Here is a 16,028-nt window from a genome sequence, read left to right as displayed (position 1 = left end):
CGTATGCAGGTGCTGCTGGAATGTTGCTAGTTAGAAATGGAAAGTTCACAATTGGAAAGCTGAAATCATCTCTTTTGTCGTAAAGTTTTGTTTTCAACCGACCCTCATTGTCAATTTCTAGATGTAAGTCAAGATATGAAGCTGACTTAACTGTATCTGTAGTATCCTTTATCTCCAATTCGATGGGATAGATGCGTTCCACATAGTCACCAAATTTTGAATTGTTTAGTGAAAGAACGTCATCTTTATAGCGGAAAGTAGAGTTAAAGGATATTGCTAACTTCTTATCTTTCTTCCTAAGAAGTTCCTGCATGAAGTCAGCCTCATAATAATAAAGAAACAAGTCGGCAAGTAGAAGGGCACAGTTTGTTCCCATTGGGATGCCGACAGTCTGTTGAAAAACACGTCCTCCGAACGTTACAAATATATTGTCAATCAAGAAATCAAGCATCTTGAATATATCGGTTTCAGAGAATTGTTTGTTTGAATCAGAGTGATTCTTTACAAAGTATGATTGATCCCTCCCTAAGACAAGATACTTGTATCTACGTTGGCCATTCTTTTTTATGAAGCAAAGTAATACCAACTCTTTTAATTTGTCTTTTAGTTTGGAATGTGGAATACTTGTGTAAAGAGTAGAACAGTCAAATGTTTTAATACTGTTACAAGATGAAAGAGAGTTAGATTGTATGTACTCTAAAAGATCTTTGGAATTTTTAAGTATCCACACCTGATTCACGCCACCTCTAGAATAGGCAGTTTCACAATAACTTTGAAGCCCGTCTGTGATTGCTGATAAAACAGATGTTAACAAGTTAGAAAGAAGTTTCGTGGAGCACTTGGAAGACCCAGCAATATACCGTTGTTTGTAAGGACACTTATGTAGTTTAGGTATCCAATACAGTGATGGAAGATCCAGTTCTTCATCTTTGGTTGAAATACCAAAGGAACAAAGAACATGGGTAAGTGTCTTGAGGGTATATGTTGAGTTTCCAAGTGAATTGTCTATACCTAATTCGTTTATCAAATTCGTTTAACAACAGTCCCATTTCTGACTTGGTATAGGCATTTTCTCACGTAGAAAGTATTGTTCTTTACTGAAATGAACATAGATAAATGATACCTTATATCAACACAAACGCAGACAATGTTTCTTGTCATCAAACGGAGCCATCGGTCAAGTGGTTGTAAAAATCTATCAAAGACTCATGGGGTCTAATTTTGTGTCATTCTTGGTGCTCGATTAAAAATGATAAGTGCCAAAATAAGGGTTTAGGTTGAAGATAAACAAAACAAGAACAATTGTCCCAAATACGGATAAGGCAACTTATTCCTTGCACTACACGAAAAGGCAGATTTACAACAATGTGAGCAATCATGTAAATGTTTGACAAATGTAACTACTTTTCAGCCAGATATATTTGCGGACCTACTAATTTATATGTAAATGCATTATTCCTTTGACATTATTTAGGACGTTCTCAAAGATATGCTAAAGATAATTATTTTATTTCCATATCTTTATTCATATTCTAAAGATATGTAAAGATAGGCCTTAGATTTGTATGCACTTTCCAGGATAGGAGATGTATGCAAAGTTTAAAATTTACATAAATGTTTTACAGAGGTGTGGGCAGTTTTGAGAGACCGCGGTTTATAAAACATTTTCAACCAATGTAAATGCTGTCAAATGTTTATGTTATATTTGCGAAATCCTTAATACTTACCTAAAAACAAAAACCAATTAGTTATCTGGTTTGTTGGCCGGTCGGTACACAAATCGAGATTTAAACTTATCAGAACTGAAAAAAATAAAGGCAACAGTAGTATACCGCTGTTCGAAATTCATAAATCGATTAAGAAAAAACAAAAAAACAAATCCGGTTTACAAACTAAAACTGAGGGAAACACATTTTTTTCTTATTCTAGAAAGACATCTTTCATTTATATTTTAATTATATTCAGTATGTGAAATGCACATGTCTACATTATTAAAACTCTAATTCAGATACGCGACGAGTATTAAGTATCAGATTATTTTCTTTTAAGTTAGATCTTTCAATCAGAAAAACCGCAAAACGTCCAAAATAGAATGAAATCATAAATCTCTAATATGAAATGGTTAGAATATTATCTTTCCTCCTATGCATTTCTAGGAATATGATTGGTAAAAAACATCCGGGTGGAGACCGTGTATAATAACTTTTAAATGGATAGTTAAAAAACAAGGAATCCATGAATTTTGTGTTTGTAAAACAGGGAAGACTTAAGAGTGTGTCAGAGATCTGTATTGTTCACCAAAATTTTACATCTATTGATGTTATAATATTGTACCTTTTCTATGATTAAAATGTCATTTACAAGGGAATGTCATTATTGGTTTTTCTTATTGTTGAAGGTATTATAATTGCCAATACTTACTTACACCAATTATTTGAAATTTAATGGATAGTTTTCTCAAGAGCAATCATACCACATCTACTTTTTATATATAATATACAAACAGACAGATCGGTTTTCCATTATGAGATATATATTTACTGTGTAATAGTTTTATGTTTAGAAATTGGCGGGTACAGAACACGTATATCATATCATAACAAAACGTGTAATGGCCTGACCATTAAGTATAACCGACGATTGGGCTCAAGGAGAAAAGACTATCAGGTGCTGATACTTTAATTATGAACCAATCTGACATATGGTAAAAAGCTGAAAAACAAATAAAATACAATTTTACAATGTGTTCAATTAATGTTATTAAAGCGAAATGTCAAAGGTAATAGATAGCACAGTCCGTTGAATCCGAGAAAATGTTGTACTTTCAAGAGCAGTTAAATTTCCAGTGTTTCACGGAGAGAATGTTCAAATATGTATAGATTAATTTGAAGGCTTCAAAAACAATGTTGTAAAGTTAACTCACTCTGTGGTTAGCCACGAATTGTGTCCTAGATGACGTTTGTCCTTTGAAATGTTCTCCAGAACTGGTATGACCTTGCAATTTTCAGTTTGAGATCCGTGTGAGCAGGGGAAAGGTATCGATGATACGATGTTTTAATGTTCTTATAAGGTTAAAGATGAATAATCCTCCTAGACTGGAACACATAAACAGATTAAGAATATAATCAAACGAACTATATAAATTACGGAACGGTGTAACAGAATAAAACGGCTCGAGACATTTCTTAATTCTTGTCTGACAATGTTTATAATATTGATAAGTATTGATTGTTTTTGCATATTTCAGACTTTTTGACTTTTAACTATTTCAAAAATGTTGATCTGAAGAAAATACAAATTATTTGCATAGTTCTTTTCCTGCTCACACGGATCTCAAACTAAAAATTGCAAGGTATTTTATTGAGTCGATTGGTCAGTTTTTCTTGGCTATGTTTGCTCTCTAATTGGAAAATTATTATGCAAATATATTCTCACGTCAGGACATCTTAAGTTCCCGACCTCTTCAATAGTGTGCAAAATCCATACAGCACTATAAGATATCAAAGGCCCCGACGCGACAGAATGTAAAACAGTAAAAACGAGAAAAAATTTAGATGTTAGAAAAACAACATTGACTACTAGACTGATAACGCTATGTTATTATACAACATCTCCTTTTTAAACTGAATTTTATTATTATTTTACCTCTCCTATCCCATCGAACTTGAAATAAAGGATACAACTGATACAATTAAGGCTGCCTTATATTTTGACTTACATCTATAAATTGACACTAAGGGCAGGAATGGGCACGATTACTGAAAAATGTAATCGCGATTACATGAAGGATTGTTGTGCAATCGATTAATAATCGATTACTTAAATTTTAGTATGTAATCGATTACTTTATCAAAAGTAATTACATTACTTCTCGATTACTGTCGATTACATACTTCAACATTTCAACAACAAATAACATTGGGTAAAACACAATTATATTGCTCAGCATTTGAATAGTGGAAATTAAGATCTTTACAAAATGCATCATTCAAAGCATTGCATGTTCCTAAATTATAAGTTAATAGCTGCTTTTTAGATCAAATCTCTTGATGAAGATTAGAAATATTAAAAAAATCTTGAAATTTTGACTTTCAAAATAAATGAAAGATGTCATCGCATTGCATTAATCGCTTATTCATAAATAATTGTTTTTCAAAAATTAAGCTATCTTACTGACTTACGTTAGCTTTTTTGTTTTTACTATTTATAAAAAAAATTTAGCATAGTTAATTATAATGTTTAATGGAAGTATAAAAATAAGCATAATTAATTAGTCCAGCTAATTTTTAAGATCAAATTTATTTTTATAATGACATGCATGATTTAAACCTTTTGTTTGGATGACAACACTAATTATAGATTATTTAAATGCCACTGGAGAACAATTTATAACCTGGGGCCAAATATTGTAAATTTCCTTCTTAATTAGATATAAGATAATTGAAATAAAAACAAAGTATGTTTGTTATTGATTAGAAGACTTTGATTATCTCATTAGTAAAGGCAATTTTGTTAAGATTTGTAACTTCTTCAATCAAATTATATACAAAATATATATTTATAGCTAGTGTCAAAGGGATACATGTATCTATTTCTGAAAGGAATTGCTATGGATTGCCATTGGTTCATTGCTAAAAGGATTTGTGTTCTTTTTTATAATTTATATACAAATGTACATGTATATCATAACATTTAAGAAATCTACTGTTTATCTATTCTAAGCTTTAATTTCAACTATGATTGAATATGATGTTTTCAGGAAATATAATACAAATAAGCTTACTACTTTTAAAAAAGCAGTACAGAACTTAACCAAAGACAGAAACATTTCTTATTTAAGATCTATTTTATTATTTCAAATCTATTTTCTTATTTAAATATTAAAACTCTTGAATTATTGACAAGCACATACATCCATTTGTTTCAAACACTAGATATAAAAGTAAATTTAGGTAGGGGATCTGGTTACATAATACAGTTTGAGACAATATAAAAGAAATAAGGCAATTGCTTAACTCTCAGTCTCAAGTATTGTTGATTCATAATTTTTTATCTGTACTACAAAGTGATAACATACATATTTTCCTCTGAAATAGGTCAATTTTCATCAAACTATTTTACAAAAGTAATCGAAATGTAATCGAAAAGTAATCGATGATTACATCAAAATTTTTGCTGTAATCGATTAAATTACGATTACATGTAATCGAAAATGTCTTCGATTACAGATTAATGTCGATTACTTGAAAAAATGTAATCAATTACAATCGATTACGATTACAGATTACGATAACCCCATCCCTGACTTAGGGTCGGTTGAAAACAAAACTATATGACACAAGAGATGATTTCAGCACCAATTGTGAAATTTCCATTTCTATATAGCAACATCCAAGCAGCGCCTACATACGGAATATATTTCTCCCAGACGATACTGTATATATTACAGGGCTTGTATTTCCTATCATAATTTCTTTGCTAGAGGGTTACTGGTCACAATAAAGATATCAAAACAAGAGTAACAAGTGGTGAAGTTGAAATCATTCCTTCGGGCGTTTTACAGACGCCACCTTAAGTTAATTCTCCGTAGGGAATATCTGTTCAAAAGATGAAAGTGGATATGTTCCTACTTTTGTAACAACAATCCCATCCCCTTTTCCCGAATGTGACCAACCGATTTAGACTTAAAACAGCGTTTGTACAAACATGTTGAGCAGGATCTGCTTATCCTTCCGAAGCACATGATATCACCCCTAGTTTTGTTCTTTTTTTGTTATGGGGAAGGGGTGTTCGTGTTGCTCAGTCTTTAGTTTTCCATGTTTTTTCGGTACTCTGTCGTTTGTTGGTCTTTTTTAATCATTCCGTTATCAGTTTGTTTTATTTGTGAGTTTGAATGTCCCTTTGGTATTTATTGCATTTCTTTTACTAAATGAAACATTAACAGTGACTGGTTTTTGTAGACCTTTAAGTATGTTTGAATATGCAGCATATAGTTTTGTATGACTTGTCGGTCAAAAGTTTGATATTTAACATTTTCTTGTCTTGTTGATTCAAGGAGGAAATATATGCCATATAAGGTAATCTATCTTGTTTATGTTTATGGACAGCAAAACGACCTAAGACCAGGGATAGAAACATATTCTAAGTGATGACCTAACAATAAAAAAGTAGAATACTCTTAATGGTGTGTCTTATCGACCACGACTTGATGGTAAGCCCATGCACGGTCTGCTTGGCGCCGAAGGCGTTTTTTGAGATTTAAAAAATAAGTTGTCGTATTGATGGAAATGTTGGAAAAGACGGCCGCAATTTTAGGTTTTGTTTTAATGTTTTGGTGTGTTGACTTTTTTGGTGTAGTTAATTTACAACGGTTGATTGCAGGGCTAGACTGACCAGTTTTGCAACCAGCTTACCATGATGGTGAAGTACTGGTCGATGAGTCTCGGTCATAGTATAAACGATAAAAAGAATCAGGACCAGAGTCGTGAGACAGTAAAGTGGCAGTTCAGTATCTTTCACCTCGGATACTGGCCCTCGGCGTTAGTCGACATAACACTCCCCAATCAATAATGGGTTTCGGAGTGTATGTTGACGCGAGTATTTACACCAACAAAATGTAGACTGTAAAGCGTTGCATTTGTTTCTATCATCGAAAGTAGTGTGTCGTTGATCCATCCATTAGTTAACCAACATTGTAGATAGCGGGTAAAAAGGAGCTGACCAAACACGTCTGTTCAGCTGTAATGACTAAGACGTGGTTGATTGGAGTAGAATACAGTGTATTGACATGTTTTTAAATTTCAGATTTCAGAAACGATTCCAATTTGTAAGGACAAATAAAATAGTATTAGTAGTTTTGATTACATCCCACTGAAAATAAGTTGGTCTGTTTTAAAAATTATTGTGATTGTGTGACTTTAAACTTCTTTAAATTGTTAAACATTTGGAAATTTAATTATACCATCATGTTTCTGAACTGTGAATGAAATCGTTAACACTTAAAAGAATACTTTATCATTAATTCACATAAAAGCGTATCAAGATGACAATTGATTGCCATTTTAGTCTAGAAAATGTTATTGATCCCGAGAGGTGTTCAAATAATTATGGAAAAGTTATATTTTTTGTTGGTAACGTACACCCCAGTTTTTTTAAAATTTTCTGCACACATTTTAGATCAAAGAAGACTGATAAACTGATATATGTGAAACAAAAATTGAAAATGTACAGGTTAGTATGATCGGGCCCTTATTAATCGACTTCCTTCTTTCTGAAGTATAAAACTACTTTTTGTCTGTACTTATTTCACTCCATCATATTGTATGTACGCTAATAGAGATAAAGCAGGAAAGGATTGCGATTTTAAAAAAAATATTTTCATTTCAGATGTTCATGCAAGGAATACTTGTTTGTGGTGTAATGTAATTTGTCATACATTGTATCTAAATGTGCTCTAGTCATATTTGAGAATATGATATTGTTGACGGATGATTGCTAGAACATGTGACATTAGAATGTATATATCAAATGAAAATCAAGTCAACCGGATTGTGATAATATAGCCGAAGACCCATACGTAAACAGAATGTATATATAAAGACATATAATTTGACCCACTGTAAGGACAACTGTCTATGCTTGAAGGCTGTAGCTTAACCTCTTAGTCTATTTTTTATTTTGTTGTGAACGTTTTGAAATTTCAATTTTTTCGATGCAAGTTGTTATACTTAAGGTCAAGTTACAGTAAATGGGCTATGTCACAGATTTCAGTAAAATTTTGCATACAAATCTGACTCGATGAACTTCAACTGAAAATCGAAAATATAATGCATTTATCTCACTTATCGTTTGAAATATTACTGATTGAATTCTTACAAAATGGGTAAACATTTCTATAGAAAGCACATAAAATCGTCGAAAACCCTTGTAAAATTTGTCTTAAAATCGCCAAATCTCTAATTCTACTCCATAGATTTTTCTTAAAAAACTATATGTTGTTGATACATAAATTTCCGTTATAATGATGCAAAATAACGATAGGGTCACCGACTTCGTTTTTACGGTATACTCATTCAAAGTTGCGTTCTTTGTGAAAAAATCCAACAAAACGTCGAAATAATCGTAACGTTATCGCGTTGCAGGCCATAAAACGATGATTTTTGACGTTTTTCACTACCAACAAGGTAACAAATTGATTATTAGACAAAAAACGAAGTCGGTGACCCTATGATTATTTTATATCATTAGAACAGAAATTTATGTGTCAACAATATATAGTTTTTTAAGAAAAATCTATGGAGTAGAATTGGAGATTTAGCGATTTTAAGACAAATTTTAGAAGGTTTTTTGTCGATTTTATGTGCTTTCTATACAAACATTTACCCATATTAAAAAAAAATCAATCTGCATTTTTTCAGATAATAAAAGAGAGAAAAAGATTATTTTTTCGATTTTCAGTTGTAGTTCAACGAGCCAAGGTTGTATGCAAATATTTAGAAAAATCTGCGACGGAGCCCATTTACTGTTCCTTGACCTTAAACAATTCGAATTGAAAATCCAAACAAAAATTTTGAATTTAAGGTTTTACTGAGTGACATTTCCTATGATTAAAATAACAAAAGCATATGCAATCTTTATTTTTTGTTTGTAGTTCAAATCAACTTTGATGAGGAACTTGTATCTCTCTTCTCGGACATCTGTTCAATTACCTAAAAAGAATAAAATATTTACATTGAAATATATATATATAATTTGTCGGAATAACATTCCAACAATGTTAAATCTGTAAATTTGCAAATGTTTTGTTCTTCTCTGGCCGGGATTCGAACTCATGCTACTGATATATCGTGGCATCAAATCGCCTTGCAATATGCCCAGCGTATAAACCACTCGGCCACCTAGGCTCAATATGCATGCAATACAAATGTTTTGTAGAGGGGTCTAAATAAAGCACAAACAACAGTTTCCAAAAAGACCGAAAAAGTGAAAAAGTATATTTTAACAACACACATTTGACTACAGGAAAGTTACCTAACTAACTTGTAGTGTGTCATTCCTACACAATATGGACAATAATCATAAAGTCATACACAGGAGGTTTTTGTAGATGTACTGGTTAACGTACTATCACAAGCAACAATCATTGTCTCGTCCGGGTTTTGAGCGTGTATATATTAGCTTACTGCTATATTGTGCAAGCTTCTTTTTGGTAATTGTAAATTTTGTATATTGTTTCTTGCATTGAAATAAGTAAATGATGAAAATAATACAGGAATTTGAAAAAATTAAAGGAGCTAACAAAATGTTGATAAATGTTCAAATACTTACAAAAATTTCTCTCACAGATATAGTAGTATTTAGATTTGCAGCTAGTGTCAAACCATGTACTTCCACCGCTAATGAATGAAACACAATTAGCACTATGTCCCCCGGAACCATAATTGCTATACCAAGCTTTAAAGGTTGCAAGTGACTGGTCTATACTCCATCGCCATTCTCCCTCAGTCAAGTCACTTAGTCCTATCCAGCATCCGGAAGATTCTGATAAAAATAAACAAGAATGTTCATTAATTTTAGAAATGGAACGTAGTTACTTGGGTAATTACTACAGTTGAATGAATGAGCGAACACGACTATAATGAGAGTTTGGCATATTGATAAGACAGTTGTCGATTGTCGATTACCACATGTTCACTATTAAGCTGTCTTTTGGTTTTGTTTGTGTCGATGGTTGTTGTCTCAATGTAAAATAATCCACATCTCGTTTGTTCATACGTATCCTATTAATATCTTTAAAGCCCTCTTAAGCTAATATATTCTGCAGACATGCAAGTAAGGGTAAAAATATGTACCAAAGAATATTCGAGTGATTAATGATCGGATTAAGAAAAATACTTACTATGTGATCTTTGTGAGTGTACCCATTGATTTTCAGCTGAGTTATCAATCTTAATAAGATATCCACCTATTTCCTTGCAACGTCGCTGAAAAAAGGTTACATCTTTAAAGGTATGTTTCAGCTAAATATCTAGTTCTCTGTAAGTGTTTTTTTCTTAAACTCACCAAACATAACTTTTATGGAGCAAAATTCACCATGTGATATTTACTTAGAAAGATGATACTATCCCTTTCGCATACGTTGTTTTCAATCCAGCTTATGTTTTATTTTCTTTCAGATATTTATTAATACAAGTTAATAAAAGATAACACTTTTTTTATAAAGGAACAATTAAACCTAAGAATTTAATTTTGTCCTCCTTTAAACTATTGTTCATTTTAAATGTATAAATGTTTAAATTGACTTAAAGTTCCAAAGGGCCGGGTGTTAATACATGTAATTACAACCGTTTATTTATATAATTGTTTAATATTATAAAACACATGTCACTTTAATAAAAAAAAAATGGTCATGGTATTGTTCAAATATATAATTGATTATCATTCGCAATACTGATTAGGGGTCTTTTGATATGAGCGTCACTGATGAGTCTTATGTAGACGAAACGCGCGTCTGGCGTACTAAATTATAATCCTGGTACCTTTGATAACTATTTACACCACTGGGTCGATGCCACTGCTGTTGGGCGTTTCGTCCCCGAGGGTATCGCCAGCCCAGTAGTCAACACTTCGGTGTTGACATGAATATCAATAATGTGGTCATTTTTATAAATTTCCTGTCGTATTTGGCACAACTTTTTGAAATTTTGAATCCTCAAAGCTCTTCAACTTTGTACTTGTTTGGCTTTATAAATGTTTTGATATGAGCGTCACTGATGAGTTTTATGTAGACGAAACGCGCGTCTGGCGTACTAAATTATAATCCTGGTACCTTTGATAACCATTTACACCACTGGGTCGATGCCACTGCTGGGGGACGTTTCGTCCCCGAGGGTATCACCAGCCCAGTAGTCAACACTTCGGTGTTTACATGAATATCAATAATGTGATCATTTTTATACATTTCCTGTTTACAAAACTTTGAATTTTTCGAAAAACTAAGGATTTTCTTATCCCATGCATAGATTACCTTAGCCGTATTTGGCACAACTTTTTGAAATTTTGAATCCTCAAAGCTCTTCAACTTTGTACTTGTTTGGCTTATAACTATTTTGATATGAGCGTCACTGATGAGTCTTATGTAGACGAAACGGGCGTCTGGCGTACTTAATTATAATCCTGGTACAGGATCCTGATAACTATTTGATTGAAAATGACATCATGCCTTTTTGTTTATTGTTGTAAGATTGCAGTTTCAGTACCGTTTACTCGTTAAGAATAAACTGTAAAATATAACTATAAGTTAGAACTATTACAATACGTTGCATCATCCTATTACTTCAAATATCTTAATGTCAATTATTAATATGTACCTCTGCTTCAAACCAGGGAGCAGTCTTTTGAGAAATGTGATAACAATGGCCTTGGTACTTCTTCCATTGACCTTCTACATATAAATATATAAGTTATATAATCCAGCAATGTTTTGTTACATTTTTGTAAGGTTTATAACAACGTTTAAATGTTAGCACTTCACATGGATATTTAACTTACATTCTTTTAAAAATGTAATCTTGAGGTTTCTTAATCTTAAAGTGTAACAATGCATAGTGAACTTTGCCCATAGGAGTTGTGTTTAAAAATACTTCAACATTTATAAAAGGAGAAAGCCAATGCTATATCTTATAACTCACAATTGTTGGCTCAAATACGTCCTCAGTTCATAGGACTTTCGTCCGATAAACCAAGTCTCCTCTTTTCAAATACACATCGAAACGCGTATATAACATGTGTTGAAAAACCAAGAAGTACTTTTAATACTGCTTCAACTCCTATCATACAAGTTAAAATCAACAACAATCTGGGACATGTGAAAGTGTTGTTGTTTTAATATAAATGTTCAAGGATTAATTAGCTAAATCTTACTTTGTAAGCCTGTTTCCAAACTGAGATCAGTTTCCACTTTTTTAATGATTTTTCCGACGTTGCTTTTCAGTGTTGCCAAGTGGTTTTTCATGATATTGATACTTTTCTGAATATCATTCTCAAGTGTCTGAACAGTCTTTGCAATGTAGCTGTCCACTGTGACCATTTCATTTCTAGCATCATCCAAATTTTTTTTCGTTTCCGCAGTAAAGCAGGGTAAACGTTGGATTTGTAAACCCAATGCAGATGTGCTTGTGCAGATTAGGAAGATTACGAATATGTTATGCATTACTGAACTAGATTCTACAAATTGAAAAAAAGTAATAAAATGACGTGTTGATGACCGTACTTTGATCTATAATGGTTTACTTTTATAAATTGTGACTGGGATAGAGAATCGTCTCATTGGCACTAATCCCACATCTTCCTATATCTTTATATAAAGACAAATCTGATTAAATCTTACTCTTTGATCCTGTTTCCAACCTGAGATCAGTTTCAATTTTTTTTTTTGCCGACATTGTTTTTAACGGTATTAAGCGACCACCTGCTAAATGCGAACAGCGACAGCGTTAATTTGTATAAAACGACCATCTGCACTGTTTTTAAACGACCATAATGTACTTGGAAGGATCAGTGACTTTCGAAAAACTGTAATCGTACCTCCATTTTGATGATCAATGTTGACTTTGTTGATTTAGTTAATACAACATGGAAGAACTGATCAAACGATAAGGCTACAGGATGACTATAGAAATATTGTCTTGACATGTCAGGAGATGATAACACTGATTAGTGAGTAATGCATTACAAGATATTTATTTATTTATTTCTGTGCATGTTACACCCCAATGAAAGATGTGGCTGTTTTTTTTCACAGATTGACATATATTGATTTGTTGATTAATTATATTGACACTTGACATTATGAGTATAACTGTTTAAAATCTGAAGGTAAACAAGGAAATGTCATCTTTAAGGGGCTGGGTTCCATTAGCTTGATCGTGTGAAAAAAGAATAAGATAAAAAGAATAAAATTGGATATTTGATGTTTTTGGAACTGTAGAAATTTAGACAATTACCTGTAAGGTTGTCGAAAGGTAATTGCAGAACATATAAGAGTTAAATGTCAGTGTATGATTTAACATCTTGTTCGCGAGGCACAGTAAGATTAAGGGCCATAATTTTTTTGTCATTTTAGAATTATTCTTTTATGAAGAAAAGATAACATAAAAAAAGTCATACTGTGAAATTTTATAGTTAAAACATCTACAATTTGTAGAAATTAGATAAGACATATAAGTAATTACAGGGCATTTCGCTATATGCGGAACAGGAATGTATTTTGTCTTTTGTCCATTTAACACCTCGCTTTGAGATGTTTTTCAATCAAAATCGTATATATTGGGTCATATGAGTCATTAATAAAAACTCCAGGCAAGAAGTAAAACCAAACGCATATTCAGTTTTTAACTGATCAAGTTCCTCATAATTAATGCAATTTTATTTTTATAAAAAAACTGTTTAGGTACTTACAGTCTGAATCCAGATTAAATACATGAACAACTGGTTGTAATGTCCTAGATAGCATTTCTTTCTCCCTATAGTAAGCTTAACGAACAATCCAACTCGTTAAAATGAAACAAGATCTATTATTTTTAAAGGTGTGTAACGTATCAATATTTTATAGACATGCAACAACGTTATTGTATCCTAAACATCACATCCGAATTTCATATCATTTATACATGATATATGTAGACCGGTTGGAGAATTGATATTTAAACAGACTGGTTTCAGTAATCGCTAGCACTTTATCACGTTTGAACAGTTAAAAATAGTTTGAACAGCTTTAACAATTAAAAATACTAAATACTAAACTTGTTCAAAGGGTATCTACACGTCTCAATCTTCAAAATCGGTTATCTAAAAATACTACCATCGCTAACATTTTTAACAATAAAAATCGTGGTTACCCTTCTATCGATAAGTGTCATGCCAAAAAATGACTTACATGTCCCCGTCTTTCCACCAACAATACGGTAAGGTCCACGTTTAATGGTCGCACATTTTCTTTAAATTTTGAAACTGATATAACTTGAAAAACAAACAGTATTATTTATTTACTCACATGAAACAAACCGGGCTGTGGTATTCAGTACGTAGGAGAAACTGGACGATATTTATCTAAACGCACTCAAGAACATCTGTATCGTTTTAAAAGACCAAATAAATTCAAAAGTATCATTTACCAACACCTTAAGAAGCACAACCATCCTTTTAAATATTTAGCAGTTCAACCTTTAGAAGTAGTAAATAAGCAGCCTGGTGAATCGCATTCAAAGTTTGTACGATCACGGAAAATAATTGAATTAAATTGGATTAAAAAATTACAGACAGTTTACCCTCTCGGTCTAAATGATAATATCATGGGAATTGGTAATATATCTAGAACCAATTCCGTTAACATTTTGGATATAGTTTCTAAAACTGTTCGTAAAAACCGTTCTCACGGTTGTAGAACAAATCGCAATCAAAGAAAATTTCGGGCCAATCATACCAATATTTCGGACCTAATTTATATTTCAAAAAACAACGGCAGACATTATCTGTTAACAAAACTCTGTTCGTTACCGGTTAATAAGTTAAATAAAATTTTGGAGGATTGCAACACAATTTCATATAGCAGTCCTAAGTATGAAATTGTTCAAATTATTATGGCATATTGTTATTCTAAATTATTTCCCAAAATTGATCGCCCTGAAGATCATAAAAAACATTTTATAAAATTAAGTATGTCAATAAAGGCTTTGATTTTGTAAATATTGCTGGTATATTTAACGACCATTCTGTTAAAGAACAAATTCCTGGATATTTTGACGATACTGAGCTACCTCTTATTTGTTATATTTACAAGAAATCTACCCGGAAATTTGTGTTTAATTATAGTCAATTGTGTAAAGATGTTAATATCAGTGAAAATACACCTACTTCATGTAATTGCAGTAATTCCGAATATATTTATGGACCCATGTCCCATGTTATAACAGGAGATCTTAACATCGTTCAAGACCGAGAGTTAAAATCATTCCTCAGTAAAGGACCTAAATATCGTCTCCCGTCAATTATTAATTGGAATGAGTGTCGTAATATCATCCACGACTCTCTCCATACTTACTGTATGAAATGGATAAAACGGGAAAAGGCTGACAAAAAATCTTTGGACTCTTTTTTTAATTCAGTAATGAAGATAGTTGATATACGTATTCAACATTTTAAAGAACATTTTACTATTAACAATAACCACAATAAACCTATTTCTCGTATCAAACATAAACTAAAAGAACTAGCCAAGGAATTTGTTTTTGTCCCGGCCGATAAAGCTGCTAATAATATTATTATTGTTTGACGAAAATTTTACATTGAGGTTCTGAAAAAGGAAATCACCAATTCACCAACATTCCAACTGACTCCATTTTCAGAAAACGAAATCTGTAACAAACATAAACTTCTAGCCACCGCTTTACAAGCAGAGCCAAATACAATGAAAGTCCCAACTATGTATTGGCTTCCGAAGCTACACAAAACCCCTTACAAATATAGATTTATTTCGTCTTCAAGCCATTGTTCAACTACTAAATTGTCTATTCTTCTTACCAGCACACTTGGTACAATTAAAAACCTTATAATAAATTGTTCAAATAAGGCCTTCGAAAATAGGGGAATAAATTACTTTTGGAGTGTCAAGAACTCGTTGGAAGTACTTGATAAATTGCATGCTTATATTGGTGATTTTGAATCTGTTCAAAGTTTTGATTTTTCTACCCTGTATACCACATTGCCTCACATTCTCATTAAGAAAAAATTCACACACCTAATTAAATGGGCATTCAAAAAATCAGAATGTGAATATATATGTTCAAACTCTTTTAGGTCATTTTTTAGTAGCAATAAACAAAAAAACTATGTTAATTGGACATGCTTTGATACTATATATGCCCTTGAAATTTTACTAGATAACATTTTTGTTCGCTTTGGGGATTCCGTATATCGTCAGATTATCGGAATTCCAATGGGGACTAACTGTGCACCACTTATAGCGGACC

General features: G+C 32.1%; 1 protein-coding gene across 1 annotated transcript; it reads right to left on the bottom strand.

Annotated features, from left to right (window-relative positions):
- Positions 1-8,626: 8,626 nt before the first annotated feature.
- LOC139497365 (perlucin-like protein) lies at positions 8,627-13,573 on the bottom strand. Its single transcript, XM_071285577.1, has 6 exons — positions 13,459-13,573; positions 11,923-12,225; positions 11,370-11,443; positions 9,899-9,983; positions 9,328-9,540; positions 8,627-8,708 (listed from the first exon to the last, which is right to left on the bottom strand). Exons 2-6 carry the CDS (start codon positions 12,209-12,211, stop codon positions 8,701-8,703), a joined length of 669 nt encoding a protein of 222 aa, XP_071141678.1. The 5' UTR covers positions 12,212-12,225; positions 13,459-13,573; the 3' UTR covers positions 8,627-8,700.
- Between the last annotated feature and the right edge of the window lie 2,455 nt (positions 13,574-16,028).

Source organism: Mytilus edulis, chromosome 12 (genome assembly GCF_963676685.1).
Source record: "Mytilus edulis chromosome 12, xbMytEdul2.2, whole genome shotgun sequence".
NCBI classification, from domain to species: domain Eukaryota; kingdom Metazoa; phylum Mollusca; class Bivalvia; order Mytilida; family Mytilidae; genus Mytilus; species Mytilus edulis.
This window is presented reverse-complemented; position numbering and strand designations above follow the sequence as displayed.